Source organism: Pimephales promelas, chromosome 11 (assembly GCF_988280905.1).
Source record: "Pimephales promelas chromosome 11, fPimPro1.hap1.1, whole genome shotgun sequence".
Classification (NCBI taxonomy): domain Eukaryota; kingdom Metazoa; phylum Chordata; class Actinopteri; order Cypriniformes; family Leuciscidae; genus Pimephales; species Pimephales promelas.
Window position 1 is genome coordinate 12335649 of NC_142779.1, and position 20360 is coordinate 12356008.

Genomic DNA, 20360 nt, shown 5'->3' on the forward strand with positions numbered 1-20360 from the left:
AGCAGTAAAATCCAATTTAAAAAAAATCAACAATCCATTGATGTTTTGTAGCTTACTATATATATTACACAAGGATTAATCATTAAATATAATAAGAAGTCAAATTTGAATAGAGTCAATTTTAAAGAAATTCTATTTACAATCAGTTTAGATTCAGAAAATGCATGTATCAATGTATATTTTTCAAGATTTTGAAATGCGGCCTTGATGGCTGAACAAGGTTCACGATTTTTTCTGTTGATTTTTCTTATTGTTTGTTATGTTAATAGTAGCATCAGATACTCAAACTTACATGACCATGCAGATCAGTGTTGAGCAGCATCAGGGCACAAGTCAGTGTATGAACACTATCTGAAACACACAGGCATGGAAGTTCTATAAGCTCACACAGAGAGTCAGAGCAAGAGCACCCCACAGTGTTACTTTTATTGTAATGCACACCAGATGCACATTCATTCACACAATGCTTGTATGACTTACCTTTATTTGGTATAGTGTTCGGGTTGCACTGGAGGTATCTTTTAGAGAAATGCGATAGTACTCTCTCCCTCTCTTGTGTCTCTCCCACTAGGGCGAACTCTCTCAAAAACACTCTAATAAAAAACAGCAGGAAAAACAGAATGAGCTGGTTGGACACGTAAAATGAGAGCAAATATTTATATAGACCATTTCACAAGATGTAAACAACACTGGTCCAGAAGCACTTCATGTTTCAGTTTGTAACTGTTTTCTTTATTTCACATGTAAAGAAAACATCTTAAAGATGTTTGTTTAACTTTTTGATTCAGTATTAAATGTTCTGTTGGTTGTATTTTATCCAAGCTTTTATGTAGTGTTAAAAAACTGAAACAGGAAGTGCTTCTGGACCAGTGTTGTTTACATCTTGTGAAATGGTCTATAACTAAACACAATGAAGCAGCAAGCTCACCTCAGTGCTTGATCCACCGTCATTCCTGAGAGGTTAAAATAACTTAGATACTCCTCCGCGACCATGCTACTAAAATCATTGCTACACAAGTCATGAAAAGACAAATGCATAAGAAAATAGGTTTTTGGTTCTTATACTTTTCCTCACTGTGTATTTCTACACATTTGTCCTACAACATGGTGTTTATTTTAATCAAAGAACACTTTGCATCACAAAAGCTCAAAATATAAAGCTAGAGGAAGGAAGTCTAATAATTAAATTTAATAAAAAATGTATCAATAATTAAAAAATATTGTTACTTCTTGCTCAGATGACGTGCCACGTCTGACTTCTTAAATCCATCAAGATTGTACAAACGTTTGGCCAGCCGTTTCGCAGCTTGTAGATCAGCTTTGTTGCCATTGGCCAGAGTTTCAGTGCTGCCAATAGCCAATCGCTCGGCTACCTCTGGATCAGACTCCGACACCGGCCGTGATGGCCTCTCTCTGGAACCAAAGAATAAAATTGTGTGTGAAATGTATGGCATGTGAGACACTTATTTGAATCTGGGTTGAAGCATTACATAAGGAAAAGTAAAAGAGGTAAAAGTTTTATTTGTAAAAAGGCAACCTGTATGTGTTTGGGCTTAAAATCAGTCACTATATAGGCACAACCACACAATATAAGCATACTGAACTACATTTGATTTGAATACTGACTATTTGTCAAACCAGTCAAATCATGAGGTTAAATTTGTTTACTTACCATCTCTCATGTCTAAACTTGTTATTCTTAGCATTGGCAATGTGATGTAAATAGATCTGATGTACCCATACAGACTCTTTCCCAGCAAGTCAATTCAATCAACAATGTACAGAGAAACCAGCTTTTAATAACTGAAAAAAAGGTACATCTACAACAACTACAGTGAGCGCATGAACCTGCACATTTGTCCTTTGCGCACCATTCAAATTCAAAAGAGCCTTATATCTTGTCAGACACATATACACACAAACATACTTCAGCTAGTATTCAGATGTGAAACTTATATTAAAAGAGTCAAATATGTGTGAAACACATTTCATTTAGTCTTGAATCAAAGAACTAAAGTGTAAAACTCTGGCAAACTAATAACACAAAAGGTCTGATAAACCAAAGCACTACTCTACCTCAGTGACCCAACTCTGCCTTTAAGCCACCGCATTCCAAAGTTAGTTGTACGAGCACCAAAAAGTTCATGCCAGATGCAGATATCCCTCTCTATCCTCTGTCTATGGTTTGTTCCGAGGATCACCATTCCCAACCTCCTCCAACCGGATAGTTCACAAACAAGCCATGGGAGGAGACTCGAAGAATGGGGATGAAGGCAGACTGTTTATTCTTGAAACAATGTACAGATAGAATCATGGTAGAGAAAACCAGGAAGAAAAACAGAAACCTTTTCCGCCACAGGTTCTAGGATGTGTGACGAGCTTTTACAAACATGCTCAGACACACCTTTGATAAATCTTGCTGTATGCCAGGCAACAGCTGATATATTTAGAATTAGATATTTTTATGTGTGTAAATAACAATAACATGACAAACATATAACTTGTTTGGTGACAGCATGTGAGGGGGAAACAATGAAACTTCTATGTGCACATGTACACACCCACCGACTATAACCGGTGAGGTGAATACACAGACAAACAATCAGCTCACCTGTGCTGGCTCTCTACAACATTCATCAGCTCACCTGTGCTGGCACTACAACATTCATCAGCTTACCTGTGCAGTGGCTGTACAGCATTCCAGTGCTTTAACAAAAGCGAACACACCTCTTTTTTAGAGACTAAAGACAGGATTTACATACCAAAGGAGGAAAAATACCATTAAAAGTTTTGCATGACGCGTCGTGACAGCTTCTGGCAGTAGTATCACGTGAATGAAAAGTCCATTCCATTGGCAACAAGTTGCACAAGAATTTTTGTTTTAGCTTTACTGTTCATGAAAACACTCACTGAAATTTGACTGTAATAATAATAATAATAATAATAATAAAAATACATTTTATTTGAAATGAGCGTATCTAAAACCCAAACAACCGATTTCATGAATTTGTCGTTTTTAAAGGAATTTTAGTAGGAACGTTTGTCTCGCAATCTCGGTATTGTAATCGTCGTGGGCCCTTCAAAATTATGAATTATTTAAGTTTTTAAAAACTTTTCATCAAGCGGTAAAAATGTACAACACTGAGTGCGTGTACGTCAAAGAGTCACGTGCAATCTAATGTAAACAACCCCAACGTACACGAGACACGTTTGATCTGAATGGAGCATTGTTGTGTTATGGAATGGCAATGATGACAATTGTTACTGTTCTTTCAAGCATTTAATTTAAAAAAGAAAGAAAAAATTTAAAGAGAGATAAGCTGAATGAAAATGCTCTTTTTGTCACTTTCTGACAGTAGATGGCGCTTCGCATATGGAACAGCTTAAAGGAGTAGTTCACTTAAAAAAAAAAAAAAAAAACGTTTTGCTGATAATTTACTCACACCCATGTCATCCAAGATATCCATCTCATTCTTTCTGCAGTCGAAAAGAAATTAAGGTTTTTGATGAAAACATTCCAGGATTTTCTCCATATAATAGACTTCAATGGGAACCAAACGGTTCAAGGTCTAAATGAGAGTTTCAGTTCAGCTTCAAAGGGCTTTAAACAACACCAGACGATGAATAAGGGTCTTATTGTGTCTGCATGTGTTTTTTTAAACTTTATTTAGGTTTCAAAACGTATAAATTTTGAATTAACTTGTAAAGATCATCTTGATAGACAAAACGTGTAAGGGTCGCAACTCTTTGTTGAACACAGATCTTTTTTTTTTTTTTTTTTTGATTTTCTAAAAGTCTATGGGGGAAATGCATAGCTTTTCGATCGAGGGAACCCATGTGCCGCTAACGTACTGTACTTCTTTCAAAAATTTATTTTGGATCATTTTTAACCCCAAAAGTAACGGACTGGACTGGAGCTCTAACTAACATGAACTAACAATGAGCAATTTATAGACCAGGGTTAGACTACAACTAAAACCATAAAAATATTTTCGCCACTTGAAATATAATAAACGTTAACTGAAATAAAATATAAACGTAAAAACTTTTATTCCAGCTAGTTGCCAAGACATTGTAACAAAGTACTAATATAGCCAATATTTACTGGAATAATAATGAATACAAAATATAGACATGTTAAAATAAACTAAATTACGGTACTAAAATAAAATAAAAAATAAAAACTGTAGTAATATCTCTAAAATACTCAAATAAAATGGATACAGAGCAGACTTTTTTCTACTCACCGGTATATGGCAGGGTGGGGGGCATATATGTAATTATCCTCCAAGGCCCCACCCCCCCAGCAGAGCACATAATGAGCCATCACACAAGGCCTGCCCCTTCACACCTCACTTAGCCAGATGACATAAGCTTGCTTATAAACGCAGAATCCAGCCTTCCACATTTTTCTACCCTTCCCAAAACATCCTGCTGTCCAGAAGCCTGAGGAGGCTTTAGAATAAACGTGTCTCTCTGCGTCTGCAAGTATCTTGAACTGTAATTAAAGTCTTTCAGTTGTCGCGTTGCTGATTCTTTTATTCTGCTCCAAACTTTTATAAGTGCTTTTCATACCCATGGTGTAGTCAAAAGCTTGATAAAACTGTCTAATTTTCTCTCATTCTTTCCCTCCCAACACGCTGTTCCCTCCCGCTTGCCTGGTTGCGTGTGTTTGTGGATGTGTGTTTCTCTACTCCTGTCAGCTGAGCTATTTTTCGCTGGTGGATATGGTCTGTGTTTCCTTTCACAACAGTTTACTCCCCCTTTTCCCCTTTCTCCAACCCTCTCTTCCTCTCTTTGTCTTGGCTTGTTACTTTGTGCCGCCATTAGTCTTTGTCGATCTCCATATTGGGCAGAGGTGAAAAATACAGCCCTGGTGAAACGGTAATAGATTTTTATTCTCTCTATTTAAAACCCTGAAATCACAAGACAAGTTAATCTGCTCTCACCATGGAGACCGAGTGTGCCTGGCAAATATCCAAGTCTATCTGGCCCCATGGCAGGGGAAGGAATGTAGTGGATGAGCCAGGTATAAAAGCAGATAGTGTCGGCTTTCAGGCCCTCTTAATAACCGCACTAAACTCAGATCAAACTATATTCCTTATTGTAGGGGACTTGAAAACCTTGTGCCACATTAAAATGGTTTATTCGTTTTCGTTTAATATGTTTAGATTTTTTTTAAAAAAAATTTTAAACAAGAAATAGTGTTTTGCCTGGACTCAGAGTACTTTATTTTGACAACAGGCAGGAAGGAGTAGTAAGGGATTATAGGCCTAAACACAAATCTGACCCTGAGATTGTGGGTCAGTCACAGCCCCGGAAGGATCTTATGCTGCTATTGCCAAGGAGAACCTGTTTAGTAGGAACTTTCTCCTTATCTTACTGCTGGCTGCTATACAACGGATCAGAAACTATTTCTCTGAGGATGATTTCAAGCAAGCCCTGCATTTTAACAGACAGGAAAGAGCACAATCCCGATTAAAACAGTTCACAGTAACGCAGTGCCGTTTAAACACTTCACACAATCGCATACCTCGGCTCTGCCATCTAGTGGTAAATACTCAACTTTAGATTCCTTTTGTAAAATTATCCTACACTAGAAAGCTCACTGAAGTCATCATGAAATCAAATCTTTTTTTCTTTTTTTTTGATGGAATATTGCACTATTATAAACAATACATCCATGCACATATTAAAAATTCATGTACCCTCATAACATTGAATCAAAATAACAACATCTCTTCTCTGATGACATGACGTGAAGATGGAACAACCTGTCTGTCACTCACATGAGATCACAGCAATAGCAAGCCACAATACCCAATCAATTCCCAATGAACACAATCAAGTCCCACCCCCGAAAAACCGTTTCAATACGTCACAATGGGGAAGAAAAGACTATCGCAACTTCTTTTTCATGCCAACTTTCAAGACATTTCAACTGGTTAATAAAATTCTATAGTAAGAATTAACAAATTACACAAGCCGCTTTTCCCAAAAATTCAACCATATCCATAGTGACTAGGCCAGATCGACACGGAGTGGAAAAGTGGCTATAGAGTTGTGAGAACCATCTGTCCTCAAAACAACTATGGCTTGATACTATACTATTGAGGACAGGAATGAATTTGTCTTTATGAGTGTGTCTGCACTGCCAGCTGTTTCTCTTCTAATGTGTACAATTAATATTATACTTGCAAGAGTTTATTTCACCGGGGAGGGTGGTGTTCACATTACAGTAACATATCTGTTTGACATGCAGTGATGGAATATTTATGACCACTCATTAGAAAAAATGAAAATCACCAGACTGCAACTAACCTTATGGCAGCATCTGTGTCAGAATCAGGCCCAGGGACTTGATCAGAGCAGGATCCACTGGAGAACGGACTCTCTTCTTCATAGACACCTAACTCTATGGGATCAGACACAGCAGGTGGTTCGGGACACGTAAGAGGAGCAAAGCTCAGTTCGATGATCTGCTTGGCACTTTCGCAGATCTGACTCTGGATCTCAGGAGTGAGAGTCGGAAAATCAAAAGTGAAGACTGGTGGGCCACTAGGAGTAATGTCTTCACTATCCAAGCTGCTATAAGAGGTGCCCTTAGCACGGTGTGACTCCATAATGCTCTCAAAGTGTCTGCTGAAAGAGTCCAAGCCATCTGATGAGATTCGGCACGGGCTGGTCACAGAGATGGGAGACTTCAAAGACGTGTGGCTGTCAGGCTGGAAATCTAAGGGACTATAAGAGGAACATAAATCATACATGCGCACCTTTGAGTGGTTTGTTTGCATCCTTTAAAATGAATTCAAAATGTTTGATGCCACAGTACTGCAAATATAATGACACCCTTCCTAAAATTTAAATTGCAATTATACATATTCACATATAAATACCTAGTTAATTGTGAGAAGAAGAATAATGTAAAATACTATCTAAAAATAGTTCGTTTATATTTATTTATTTATCTATATTTCTAAAGACTATAAGTCTTTAGAAATCAAAATGAAAGTTATAATGTAAATGTAAACTTATTTTGTATTATTTACATATTTATTAATGTATACAATTTTTATACTATTTTTCCTCAAAACCTTTCCTCAGACACCCTAACACTCAATTACAGGCCCCCCTGGACATCCCTTCTTGTTCTAATTTACCTCAAAGTCTTCAAAAAGTAACCAAACAACACAAAGCACGCAGGGATACAAAAAAACTAAGCCATTTTGTTGTTCTTTTGGTCAAATGAAAGTCCTCTGTTCAGCATCACATCAGCATCCAGTGTGGATTGTTGATGTGTGTGTGAATTTACATACTGTAGGATACATGCATACTGTAGGTGCTATAGTATGTGTTCCACACTCACCCTCTCAGTAGTCGACTAAACACTTCATCTCCCTCAGGTGTGGCATTTTGCCTCTTTTTGTCGCCTTGCATCCTCACACTGGCCCAGCTCACCACCTCTTCATCTTGCAGCTCCTCCTCACCATCTGTGTATGGGCACAACATTCCCTCCAGGGGGCTGCTGCTGTTAGTGCCTGAGGTTCCCAGCACACTGCGGTTACTGCCAAAAGCAGAGTCCACTTCCTCCTGTTCCGCTAGCATCACCTCATCAAGGTTTGTTTCTTTGTAACAGCGCTGGGACACTGCATCTATATCTGTCTCTGAATATTTGACAGTGCGTCTGATGATGCCGGTCATATTGGAGGACCCCACTGTGGGATGATGGTGGATTAACTCCACTTTGACTTGCTGTACATCATGGCATGAGGATTTCGAAGAGGCGGTTGATTTACAGTGTCTTAAGTATGATGTTACAGGCCTTTGCGGGGTAGATGAGGGTGAAATGGGTGTCGGAGACTCGCTGGAACAGCCACTGGAGGGTGTAGTGGAGGAGCCTGGAATTTGCGTGAACAACGAAAAACAAAAAGATTGAGAGTTTCATGGTTAAAATTTTAAATAACACAATTGTAGTCATTATTCATTTTGTATATACTATTTTTATAAAAATACAATGGTCTTATATTACAAAAAAAGGACATTATTAAATACTAAATGTATGTCCTTAGATCCTGCAGTTCAACAGTATGGTCATATCAATGCCATGGTCATGGGTTCGATTCCCAAAAAATGTGTAGATCAATCAAAAGTATGGCTTGAAGTTGTTTTGGATAAAAGTATCTGCAAACTGTATAAATGTCAAGGTGAAAGGAAAAACGACAGAATAATTAAAGTGACTTGTTATATGATTGAATTAAGCATTTGCTGAGACAAACAGCTTGTTCCCAAGGAAAGACAACATAAATAAAGAAAGGTGCCATTTCAGAGAACCGGTTCCTTGAAGTCTGAGTTGGGCATTTCTAAGAAATTCTCACCTTTTGTTTCATGTTGGTCTTCGCAGTGGGACCCAAACAGGAACTCCCATTTAGCACGAGCCATCTTCTGAGAGTGCAAGGAAGGTCTCAGCAAAAATGGTCCACTTTCAGACTACAACCCAAAACTGAATTATCAATTAACAGTATACAGTGAATAAGAGCATTCGAATAATCTAAAGATGTGTACCAAGATGGAATCACCTGTGTGTCTGTTTTTCCAGAGTCAGAACTTTTCTGGCTGGTTCTGCTAGATGTCTCCGAGGATATGCACTCTTTCTCATGTAGAGTGCTATCTATAAGGCTGCCTGTGACTCCACTGGAGCTCTGTGATGCTGTACCACTCAACTCTTTGTTAGCCCGAGTGTCACCTTTCATCTCATTTCGCTGCATTAAGACCCTACAATGGTTCTCTTGAGAGCCCGGTATAGCTGGACTATTCCTCTTATGATTGTTCACCTCCTTCAAGCTTTCCTTGTCTCTGGTTAAGCACTCTTCTATCCCATTCTTCTGGAGAAAGGTCCAACTTGCTGGAGAATTTGGATTAGCCCTTGTGAATGGTCTCCTGCTGTTATCTGGACTGTCTTTTTTACTTTTGAGACTCTCATATCGCCAACATTCATTGTTAGGTGTATGATTGTTTCTTGTGTACTGGGAAGGGAGGTGCCGGTGCAAAGTCGGGCTGTCCTTTCCATCCAACTCTGTTCTCTCTATCCGTGGGTCTCGTATGGGAGAGGATGATATTACATCTGATCGTTTCAACCTTGCTGGAGCTGCAGGAGATGTACTTCCAAGGTGGGGCAAAAGAGGGGTTGTTTGAACTGATTGGTGACCAGTCTCGACAGACTCGTGTTTCCAATGGTGGTCCTGAACAGAAAGTTTGTAATTAGATTGGGGTTTTGATGCTGAGCCTTGGAAGCTAGCATATAGTTGAGGCTCTCTTGAATGCCCTAAATGGGGACTGTCAGACCTCACTGTGTCTGTCGACGATTGGGTTGGGGATGGAGACCTCCTGGCTTCCATAAGTATGGAGAGTTTGATGGCTTCCTCCGCTAGTTTACAAGCCAATTCAGGACTTGAGGCTGGGGATACACTCCTCCTTCCACTCAGTAGGTTAGCTTCTTCTACCTTATTTTTGGAGTTGGCTAGTTTGAAATTAACTCTGTGGGCTTGCCGTGAACTGTCATTCATGGAATGACAGATTCGTTGATTGCTAGATGGTTGAGTTACAATCATAGATGGCAGTTCATGTTGAATAGCTGTAGGCTTACAGGATGGTAAATTTGGCCTGTACCTATACCCTTGTGCTCTTTGGTTTGAGGCCTCCTGAGTGTTGACGGTTGAGTGTGACATGGTAAAGTAGGCTTGCTTGGCATGGTTAGACAGTTGGTCAGTAGCAGGGCTCCTAGGAAGTCTATAAAACGAACTATTCCGCTCATGATCCATGATTGTTGCTTTAGGGGGCAGGGTCCTAGAACTGCATGGTAAAACCGGTGACCCAGACCAAGACTGACAGCGACGTTGTTCTCTCCTGACATCGTGACCTCTATCAGGGCAGTTGCCTGCCAGTTTTTGCCTTAGTTGTGGGGAACCAAATTCCTCCAATGCTCGATGGGTGGCTTCTCTCGCAACAGAGTCTAGAGTTGCCCGCCTAATGCTGGGGGGGCTCATATGTGAGTTCCCCAAACCTTGACTAAGCTGTTTTGAGCTGCAGTTGTTTATGGACTCCAAGCTGTTCTCCAACCACACTGGGTCACTAAGCCTTTTCCTGAGGTGGAGAGGGGTAGCTCGATTCTCCATGGTTCTGTTGAAGGGATTCTGAGGCTCGCTTTGGCACAAAGAGTTATACTGACCCTCTACAGATTTAATTTTAGCTTTTTCAATGTAACTGAAAGTGGCAAAAGATCGTCTCCCTTCATCTCCCCCCTTTATCTTAGTTGGGCTGCATGCCTTACGGGTTCCACTGGGAGTAGGAGGGGCAGTAAACCATCCTGAGAAGTGAGGGTCCTTTCCAAAGGAGGGGTCACGTTCAGAAGGAGCACACACCAAGTGACGTGTATTTCCAGTGGTTCCTGTTTGAAAAGCTGAGAGTAACTGGCTTATCTCATCATAAGGTAGACTCTTTTGGTGTTGGGAACCCGGTTGTTCAGAGTCATGTCCTGGATGTAGCTGAAAACTTACAGAGTGTCTAGATGTTGATTTACTGGAGGCTAGGCTCTGAGTGCTGCTTCCACCTTTATGCAGGACTCCACGTGGAGATGCCCGGTCATGTGGGGCATTAGAGCCACCATACTGAGACTGTGGAAGGATGTCTGGTGCTGTCAACATGAGGGAGTCTGTTTTCTCCACATCTCCTAGGTCTTTTCCCTCTTCATCAGTAACAGACCTCACCTCTACATAGAGGTGAAGGATTTTACCTGATTGAGACATGACTGACCAAAAGCAGCCTGCAGATAGCACAACACCTCTTCTCTATAATTGATTAATCAACACTGGTCATCTTGTTTGCTTTGGAAGTTTGTTGGTGTTCACATCTGAGAGAGAGTTTGGATGGACTCATGGATGGATGGATTGGATGGATCATCCTCAAAATAACCTGTAAGAAACAAAAAAGAAGAGAATTTACTTACTTTCAAGAGAATATTTTGAAACAAATTCCTCCATCAGTTAGGAAGAACACAATTGGTAAGAAATAAAACCAATGATGTGTTACACATTAAATAAATAATAATTTGATCATTTTTGTTTTACAACTATTCTATTGAGCATGGCATTTATACATTGACCCACATATTAGCTCTAGGCTACAGTATTTTGAACTCTAATTAGAAGTGACATCTATTAAAAAGGAAAAAAATAGTGAATCATTTTCTCTAAAGCAAATATCTTGAGTAAAGAGAATTGTGAACTAGCCACCTTGACTCCTCTTGCTATACTGTGCTCCTCTAAATCAAGCTGAGCATGTTTACTTATGGAAAGAGGGTCTAAATGTGTAACATGCTAATAAAAGAATGTAAAGCAAACTCCAGACAGGCAAGCACCTCAGTATTGCTACTGGCAGGTTCTCTGCCCCACTCCCTCTTCATATTACATACGTAGTGTGACATAGAGTGACACAAATTGTATGGTAGCTCACTCAGAAGTATAATAATGTATAATATGATTACCTACTTGTCTTGAAGGAATTAATGACTGAATCCTTAGATGTAATACGATGATAGACTAGACATACAACTCACACTAAAAAAACAACAACAATACAACTAGCATCTGGTGTCTCTGATCAAAGAACCCATGCTGCTGGGTAGGCTAGCTGGTAGCTATAGGCTAGCTAGCTACATCCAAAACATAACATATCCTGGTGACCATACAGAACAATATAGATTTTTTTCTCCTGTAATGGATTCAGAAAAGTCTTAACATTTGAATTAGACTGCAATCACCTTTACAAAACCAGTCAGTTCACATTAAATGAAATACAATAAACCTACTGCATACAGCTCAGAGAAGAGATAAGGCTGATCATTAAAAACTACCCTAAAGGACTCACTCTCTTTGATGCACATAAGCTATTCTAACCTCTCACATGCAATCTGCCACAACTGCTTGTGTTCTGTCAGCTCTTGTGAAAGTGGGGAAGTGTGTCTGCGATTGGACTTGTGCCAGATGTTGCGCTCAATTGATTGAGTCGTATGCACCCTGCATCATGACCACCACTGCAGTTATGGGGGAGGAGGCAGGGAAGGATAGTGCATAGTTTTCCTTAAAGACAACACACGTGCTCAAAAACATGAATGGGAGCTCTTTATCAGCAGATTTTCACATTCAAATCCCTTATTTAATGTGGTCTTCTTGCAGTCCTTTAGCTGAAATTTGTTGAATGTATGCTGCTTGCCTATAGTAACTTAATCCATTTTACATGTTCCAAGGTAACCTGTAACAACTTGAAATTGATCTTCCTTTAATTAACTGTTTGGATCAAATTCCTTGACTGAAAGAACATACATCCATGACAGTATCCTGTCGGATGTTTGAGATAAATTAGCTAGAATTAACTAGAAATATTAAATTGAATTTGTTCTCTTAAATATTTATGTTTTACATGTATGATGTACAAAGTTGAGGATCATTTATTAAAGCATCTATGAAATTGTATTATGTTTCGTTGTATTTTCATTGAGATTCAAAATTCATTTAATCTCAAAATTCATTGAGATTAAACCAACAATTAAAACCTTTGCTCCAGCGACTACAAAGAATTAAGTTAAAACTATAACCGTAAAACCTAATATTGCCAAGCTGATGTCTATAAGAGATAGTTAATTATTGTTAATAGTTAATGTCCATTAACTATTTTGACTTTCTCAGCAATTGAAATCATTTTTGTACTATTTTATTTCCATAATCACTGAAAATGACAAAATTAGCTGAAGGAAAGTTATTCAAATGCATATATTTTACATATCTACTTTCTGTTATGCAGGCCCTTTAGACCTACTTTTTCTGTACTGTAGCTAATAGGATTCCTCCAACTCCTCCTCCTGTCCTCACTCCTATATCTGTTACATGAACAGGAACATAGAAATTACAGTCAAACCCCTCCCTTTACCTGTTAACTCCCCTCTCAACAGCTCTGTCCCATCCGCTACACAGCAGCAGTGGGAAGGAATCCAGAAAAAATCCCTCCTTTAGAGTCTTCAGAAAAACTGGCTATTCATGTGTTTGTAGTCTCTGTGCCTCCCTCACTTCTACACAGAACACAAAACAGCTCTCTGCTCCTTACTGGCTCACGCATACTGGATTTAAGCCACCCACACGACTTAGTGCGTCTTCTCTAACGTCCCGTCCCCCCCCCCACCCCACACACACTGAAAACCTTATACTTCCTGCACTCAGCCTGTCACTCACATTCTTAAGACCACCTCATTCTAGAACTGAGCCAATCAGGTGTGCCAGCTCTCTGTCTGTTTTGTGACAGGTGGCAAAAGGTTCAGCTCACCCGCAGAGGGGGGCCTAGAGGGAAAGCCCCTTGTAAATAGATTTACACAGTAATAGGGGTTGAGAAAAGGCCGCTGGGATTACATCTGAACATAAACAATCCTGGGTCTCAGAAGACTATCAGCGTAAAAAACTGTGAATTTAAAGTATGTCTATAGCTGTTGCTGTTCATTCACTGTCATTTTGACAAGACAATTATACTGTAAAGTGAAAAAGAAATGACTGTCATGGGGCAGAATCGTAATGATTAGCTGTGCTTGCATTAGCGTAAACTCTTAGCTACTTACAGATTATCTGTAATTGTGTCAACAGCACTGTGTGCTTCTGTTCCCATCATGCATGTCACATACATTTGTTATTTAACATTTCTATTTATACTACATATTTGCTGGCTTATTTTGCTGCCGTTTGTGATTTTGCTAAATGAAAAAAAATAAAGGAATAGTTAGTTAAAGGAATAATTGAACATTGAGACATTATTTACTCCCTCATGTCATTCCAAAACTGTACATGACCTTTTTCTTTATTGAAACAAAGTAACGTATTGTGAGAAATGTTTCTGTTTTAATTTTTGGCCCAAGTTTGAAAGTCAATTTACTCAAATGTTGTTTGGTTCCCAATGTTGTTCCACAGAAGAAAGTGTTAAACCTTTTAATTAACCTTGTTGAGCACTGCATTATGCCTTGCTTTTTTTTTTTTTTTTTTTTGAGTGACTCAAATATTCCATGCATTCAGCACAGTATATGGGCTAACATCACTACGCTTGCTGCCTCAAGAGAACTGTGCTACATAAATCAGAAAAACTTCAAGAGTCAAAGCCATGGTTCACTCTCTCCCTTCACTATAGTATAATATAATATAGTATAGTAGTTAACATGTGACAGCAGTATCTTGCATTGTGACATGCAATAATTAATCTAAAATAATTTTAACTTTTTAATTTTAAAATGTTCAAATATTGTTTTATGACCTCATACTAATTTTGGCTATATGGATTATTTGTATGCTAAAATTCTATACTATAAGTAAATAAAAAAAAATATTTGCAATCATATATACAAAGCCTGGGTTTCATAAGTCTGAGGCCACTAGTAAAATGCATATTTTGTGCATTTTTTATTTATTACAAATGATATTATTAGCACAACAATTTTGAGAAACTTTGTTATTTAAACTTTGCAGGATTAAATTAGACTTATTTCAATGAGGACTTTTGGTTCCCAGAACTTCCCACTGCACTGTATATACAATTTAGATTTTCATGTTAAACAACAACAACAAAAACAAAACCAACAACAACAACTGATGTCCATGTTATTTGCAAGCTATCCATATCTATATATATCTAACCAAAAAGGGAATTACATAATGTGAAAGTAGCTTTAAGAGCAAAAGGTTTAGGCATAAGACATAAGTGTGCTATAAAAATGTTGTATAATTCGACTGAACTCATACGTTTTGGGCACTGGGTAGAGCTGTCCTGCATTATCTATATGTTATTTGAGAGCTTTGGAAAGAACACTTTACTCAGACTGACTGCTCTTAGACTTTAGCTTCTAAGGTGACTGATAACTACAATGGATGTCTCGGGTATACACCAGATCTAAGATCAAAAATTAAAGCACATGAGTTCAAATATAGATTTATAATATAAATACATGGATTTTCTGCTAAAAGTAAAACTAAAAGTAAAGGTTTACACTAACCGTAACGGGAAAGTGTTGGTAGTCTAGAGTTAATCCGATAACAACACCATTTGAAGGCCGCCTGTTATACTTTGTTCTTTATTTATAAGAAACAAAAATAGAGGGACAAGCAAGTTCACATACCTGATGTGAGTTGCAGATGTGGCATTGTGCATGTGAGGTGCTGAAGTGGACAGCTCCGCTGTAATTAGAAAAACTCCTACAGCAGACAAAGTAGTCAGTATACTGTCCTTGTTCCCATGTCTTTAGGGAGTGCCTGTATCACATTATCAGAGCACTGGCAGGAGGCCCATCTCAGCTTAAGGTGGACTACAACTTTGTCAAGAAGAGTTTTCTTTCATCTAAGGCTGGTCAAAGTCAGGTTTTATGGACATATCTATGAACATAAGGACAGTCATGAACAAAACTAATCTATAATCTATAGTTATATCTCTATATATCTTGTTAGTCTTTGCAGCTACTTTGACAATTTTAACTAAAATTTCATTTTTGAATTAAGCAGGCGCCTTGTAAAGGGATCTGTCATACAAAAATTCTGTCATCATTTACTCACCCTCATATTATACAACAAGAGTAAATGAGGTCCAAAACAGAACTGGACCTAACTGACTTTAACTGTATGGACAGAAAACGCAAAAGATGACAGAATTGTTAAACTAACTTTTAAAGGGATAGTTCACTTTGAAATTAATTTTTGATATGTTTTAGCTTACCTCAAGGGCATCCAAGTCTTCGTTTCCACAGTCTTTTCAATTTTGATATTTTTAGGTCAAACGGTTCTTGTCTGTCAGGCATATAATGGAGGTATATGGGGTCCTCCTCAAAGAGCTTGCACTGAGAAGTCCAAATTACATGACTGTGATTACAAGAGGAAAAAAAACAGATATAAATACTGTTCGTTTTCTCACACAAACTCGTTTCGTGTGTACTTACATATATGATTCATTAAATAATGTTTAATTTGGACTTCTCTGTGCATGCTCTTTGAGGTGGACCCCATATACCTCCATTATATGACTGACAGACAGGAACAGTTTGACTTAAAAATATAAAATTTAAAATACTGTGGAAACAAAGACACCTACGTCTTGGATGCCCTTGAGGTAAGCTAAAACATACCAGAAAATGAATTTCAAAGTGAACTATCCCTTTAAATAAAAATACAAAGTGGTTTATTAGATATAATTTGCATGTTGTTAAAAATGTTCTTCTTTCTCACACTTCTTTTCAGGTTTAAAACACCCAGAAGGTTAATCATAGTCATCCATCGTTGCAGAAATGACAAAAAAGAACCAAAGAGAATGTGAGATATTTACTTCACCAAACCCAACTATATTAAATAGACACATACAATATAATAATCCATGTATTATTTGTGTAAAGGAAATGGAGGGAGGATTTTGTAAAGTGCTTTACGAATTATTTTTGTTTCTTAGGTGGACAATGGAAAGAGGCTGACTGTTTTGGCCATTTATGTCAATACAAGGATTAAAAATGGGACGAACTGGGCCAGAAAACTCAACGCGGAATGAGTGGAGCAAAGTTAGCGTGTCTCCGTCATAGAAAGACACAGCTCCTTTCGAGATGTCTACCCATATTCCAAGTTTTTGGATTGTTTTCCTCACTGCCAGGAACTTTTCATTTGAGTCCTGACAAACAAGATATTTTCCATTACCATGATAGATGTAGCAGAACAAACCGTTAAAGTCACTGTTGCGATGCTCAGAATCCTGACCTCTAGTAGCTGACCCATATGACAGGCCAATCAACCAATAGGGTTTCTTCCAGACGGCCACCTCCCAGTAGTGAGAGCCACTGGAGAATCTCTCCTTGACGTGGACGCTGTACTGAGAGCCGATGTTTGTTTTCCGTTTCATTTCTGCGGTTGGTTTCTTACTCCAGTGTACCTCCAGTTTGTCAGCCGAGACCTCTAACTCGGGGTGTGCTGTCTCTGGGTCTAAATTTACTGCTCTGAGACCTGCAGGTGGCAAAGATTGATAGGTTACACTATAAGATAGGATTATTGTACTTTTTATTTAAGTCTAAGTGTCTTTTAACATGCATTGAAACATCACACGTACTAGACCACAGCCGCTGAGTGTGTTGCAAGACAACTTCGTTTAAGTTATCAACCAGCTGCTCGACTGTCTTCATCTTGTCTGTGGTGCTGTACTCTTGCTCTATCACAGACACAAGTGGCAAATCCACCTGGGACCTAAAGCGATGATGAAGAATTATTTAAAAAATTCATTTTGGTAATAATGTCTCATGGCATAGTGGGGGAAAGCAAACATTTTGCGAGCAGACGCATAGTTTCTTGAAGGAATGCTAAATATTTGCGACAGAATGCAAAAGCATTGAGATTATTTTTCCTCCCATCTCATCATTTTTTCCATCACCATGTCCCTTTAGAGGCTCCATAGATAAGTACAATTTAAAGGGAATGCAGAAAAAATAACTCACCCAAGTCTATGTTTTTTGAGATGCTGCAAAAAATTGTTTTCTGTTATTGATAGACTACAGATATTAAAAAGAAAGTAAAATGTGCACTCAAATACAGTATAATTCACACAGACTGTGAACCTATAATATGCACCTGGAGAAATATGATGTCATTTTCTTCCTCGAGGAGAGATTGGGCTGATCTTAGGGCAGCATTAATATCTTTAACATGACACTCCAGTGACTCATTTTTCCATCTCAGCCACTTGTTGGAGTAAAATTCTTCTGTTTCCAGAATGGCCAGCATCAGCTTCTGATCCTCCTCAATCTGCGCTTTTATCTGGTTGTATTTCTCAACTATTCTGAGTCTGTATGCTTCTGCGTTTTTCTAGAAAACCAAGTAAAAGCCTGGTGAACTCACAAGTTGACAAAGGAAATGTATTAGTATACAATCATTTTCTTGGTTTAATTGGTTACTATGATTCAAAAAGCTCATATTGGAATGCCCACCGACACCTCTGAAAATAATGGTTTCAGATCTTGCATAGCAGACTTAGCTAAATGTTTCCTCTGTAGAAGAAGTGATTTGTTGGTCTCCAGCACCTTCTAAAATAACAAAGAGATAAGTTTCCAAGTTCTCAATACACTGTTTCTTCATACTAAATTATAGGCATAATAATGGTACATGAAAATTGTTTATTCATAAGAGAAACATATGTTTGAGTAAAAATAGATCTCTTAATTTGTTATAAAAAAAACATTAAAATCCACTTCATGCAAAAATTACCTGAATACACCTCTTCTATGAAGAGCATGTCATTTTATTTCTGTACTAAATTATATGTATAATATACATAGTTTAAATAATATATTTGTAATATTTTCACTAAATAAAACCCATTTTCATTAATTGAAATGCCTACCTACCTTAAATTCTGAGCATGCCTCTTGCAGCGTAACAGCTTGGTGGTTTTTGTGTGACCCAACTGCAATGCACAGACAACACACAGTAGTCTGGTCCTCCTGACAGAATAGTTTCAGCTCCTCCCCATGCTCCTTACACTTGAAGGAAATCAAGTCCTCTGTTACTTCAATGAGAGAGTGCCCTCTTAAAGCCTCTCTCTGCTGATGCAGGAGAGTGTGAGCAGAGCACAGGGAGGCGTCGCAGGAGAGGCAGCTCTTCACAGCCACCTCAGTCTTCCCAATGCACTGATCACACATGATAACGGAGGGTGATTTATGAGAAGATCCTTTCAGCGAAGATGCTCTTGCAATGACATCCTGAACTTTCCTTTGAAGATCTGAGTTGAACCCAAGCTTAAGGTTAGAAGGAAGGAGGATCTGACACTCCGGACAGAACAGTGGCCCTTCTCCTGAAGTTTTGGGGTCATCCATGTTCCAGACCACATGGATGCAGGTTTCACAGAAGTTGTGACCACATGGAAGGCGTACAGGGTCTGTGAAAAGCTCTACACAAACAGGACATTTTAGGTCATCTTCTTGCGCGTCCATATTAGCAGACCTTCTACTGTCTGTGTGTGGTGGCTTGGCTTGGCATGAATATTTCAAAGATGAGGCTCAGTTTTCAATGCCATTTTGTTATAAGTGTATTCAATTACAATAAGCTGTGCATGTAATACGAAAATATCAAATATTTTTAAATTACTGACATGCAGGTGATATTCAAGTACTGCTTGTTTCAAATATTGAAGTTAACCACACCAAAAGGCACACAAATGCAAAAATTGTAAATGTCCAAAAAAAGAGAGAAAAACCTGTAACATTCTAGCTTTTATGTTTTTAAATTTCATTCTTTCTACAATTGTAATTTCTGTCTCTAACAGCATTTATGGCCACAATCCACTTGTATTTTATTAACCCTCAATCGGGTCATGGGGTCTAGGTATATGACCCCAATCAACTTTTACTTAATTAAAAAAAAAAGGTTCCCTTCATCTCAGTGGAATACGATTTTGTGACTTTTCATACACTATCTATATCTACACACACACACACACACACACACACACACACACAAACTGGGCTTGATTCGGTTGTTCTGAAGGAAGTAAAAAAATGTTTACCCTTCTGGTCTTCGGGGTCAAAATGACCCCACATTGAAATGAATGGGAAATGTGAAAAAAAAAACTAAATATATTTTCTTCATGTGTCAAAAAAAAAGTCCAGCATAAATTGAACATTTTTACACAGAAATGAAGGCCTAGTAGTACTACTAGAGCATAAATGCAATGTATCATAAAAAAATAACATTTCATATGCTAATGCTAAAGCTAATTTTGTAGTTGAGGAATTGTGTGATGGTATATGGATACAAAAGTACTTTATATCTCCAAAAACACAGCATTAATGAATTGATGAGAAGTAAACAAAAAAATGATATTATTTGTATGATTAAAAATGTATATTTTTTGTACAATTACTCAATCAATATTTGGGGTCGTATAGACCCCAAAGCCCAGAAATGTTTACAGTAAACGAAGACCATTTGAAGGTTAAGCACCTGAAATAAACACAAATGCTTACCATGTTATTTTCAAAAATGTGCCTCGACCATTGATCGGTGGCCTCAACAGCTATTTCTACCGTATGTTGCCTTGGTAACCGCAAAATTCTGTCAAATTGGAGAAAATCACGATATAATAATTGCCCGTTTTTCATTTACATATGACATGAGGCTAATGTGGTTCTTAAAAAAACGGCTAATGCAAATATTGTTTGCAGCTTTTCAATCGACAATCTTACTTCCGCTTGAGGGCAGTGTGCCTGTTATGGCGATGTAAATTCCGCACACAAAAAGACAACCGAGGAAAACGTTTGACTT

At 38.2% G+C, this 20360-nt stretch overlaps 2 protein-coding genes and 1 long non-coding RNA gene across 8 annotated transcripts in view; 1 reads left to right on the top strand and 2 right to left on the bottom strand.

Moving 5' to 3' along the window:
* Positions 1-10946, bottom strand: part of psda (pleckstrin and Sec7 domain containing a) — a 26297-nt gene extending 15351 nt beyond the window's left edge. The window contains exons 1-8 of the mRNA XM_089116976.1: positions 8577-10946; positions 8376-8487; positions 7367-7898; positions 6322-6741; positions 1228-1413; positions 929-1009; positions 481-593; positions 293-351 (exon numbers count right to left, since the gene is read on the bottom strand). Coding sequence (XP_088973102.1) covers positions 293-351; positions 481-593; positions 929-1009; positions 1228-1413; positions 6322-6741; positions 7367-7898; positions 8376-8487; positions 8577-10802 — 3729 coding nt within the window. The 5' untranslated portion in view covers positions 10803-10946. The remainder of the gene's footprint in view (positions 1-292; positions 352-480; positions 594-928; positions 1010-1227; positions 1414-6321; positions 6742-7366; positions 7899-8375; positions 8488-8576) is intronic.
* On the top strand, positions 4772-16654 carry LOC148977147 (uncharacterized). 2 transcript variants are annotated; one of them, XR_016145515.1, is made up of 4 exons: positions 4772-4884; positions 7404-7617; positions 16308-16379; positions 16513-16654. It is a non-coding gene; the product is annotated as an uncharacterized LOC148977147 (long non-coding RNA). The 2 variants fall into 2 exon arrangements; XR_016145514.1 differs by lacking the exon at positions 7404-7617 and having other exon boundaries at positions 4810-4884.
* LOC120479522 (E3 ubiquitin-protein ligase TRIM62) lies at positions 13255-20290 on the bottom strand. Of its 5 annotated transcripts, none has more exons than XM_039672101.2 (8): positions 20063-20290; positions 18446-18987; positions 18029-18124; positions 17673-17906; positions 17540-17562; positions 17158-17291; positions 16776-17054; positions 13255-15452 (listed from the first exon to the last, which is right to left on the bottom strand). In XM_039672101.2, exons 2-8 carry the CDS (start codon positions 18911-18913, stop codon positions 15418-15420), a joined length of 1269 nt encoding a protein of 422 aa, XP_039528035.2. In that variant the 5' UTR covers positions 18914-18987; positions 20063-20290; the 3' UTR covers positions 13255-15417. The 5 variants fall into 5 exon arrangements, with proteins under 5 accessions (XP_039528035.2, XP_039528033.2, XP_039528034.2 ...); XM_039672102.2 differs by lacking the exon at positions 13255-15452 and adding an exon at positions 16633-16725 and having other exon boundaries at positions 16812-17054; XM_039672100.2 differs by lacking the exon at positions 13255-15452 and having other exon boundaries at positions 16152-17054; positions 18035-18124.
* Between the last annotated feature and the right edge of the window lie 70 nt (positions 20291-20360).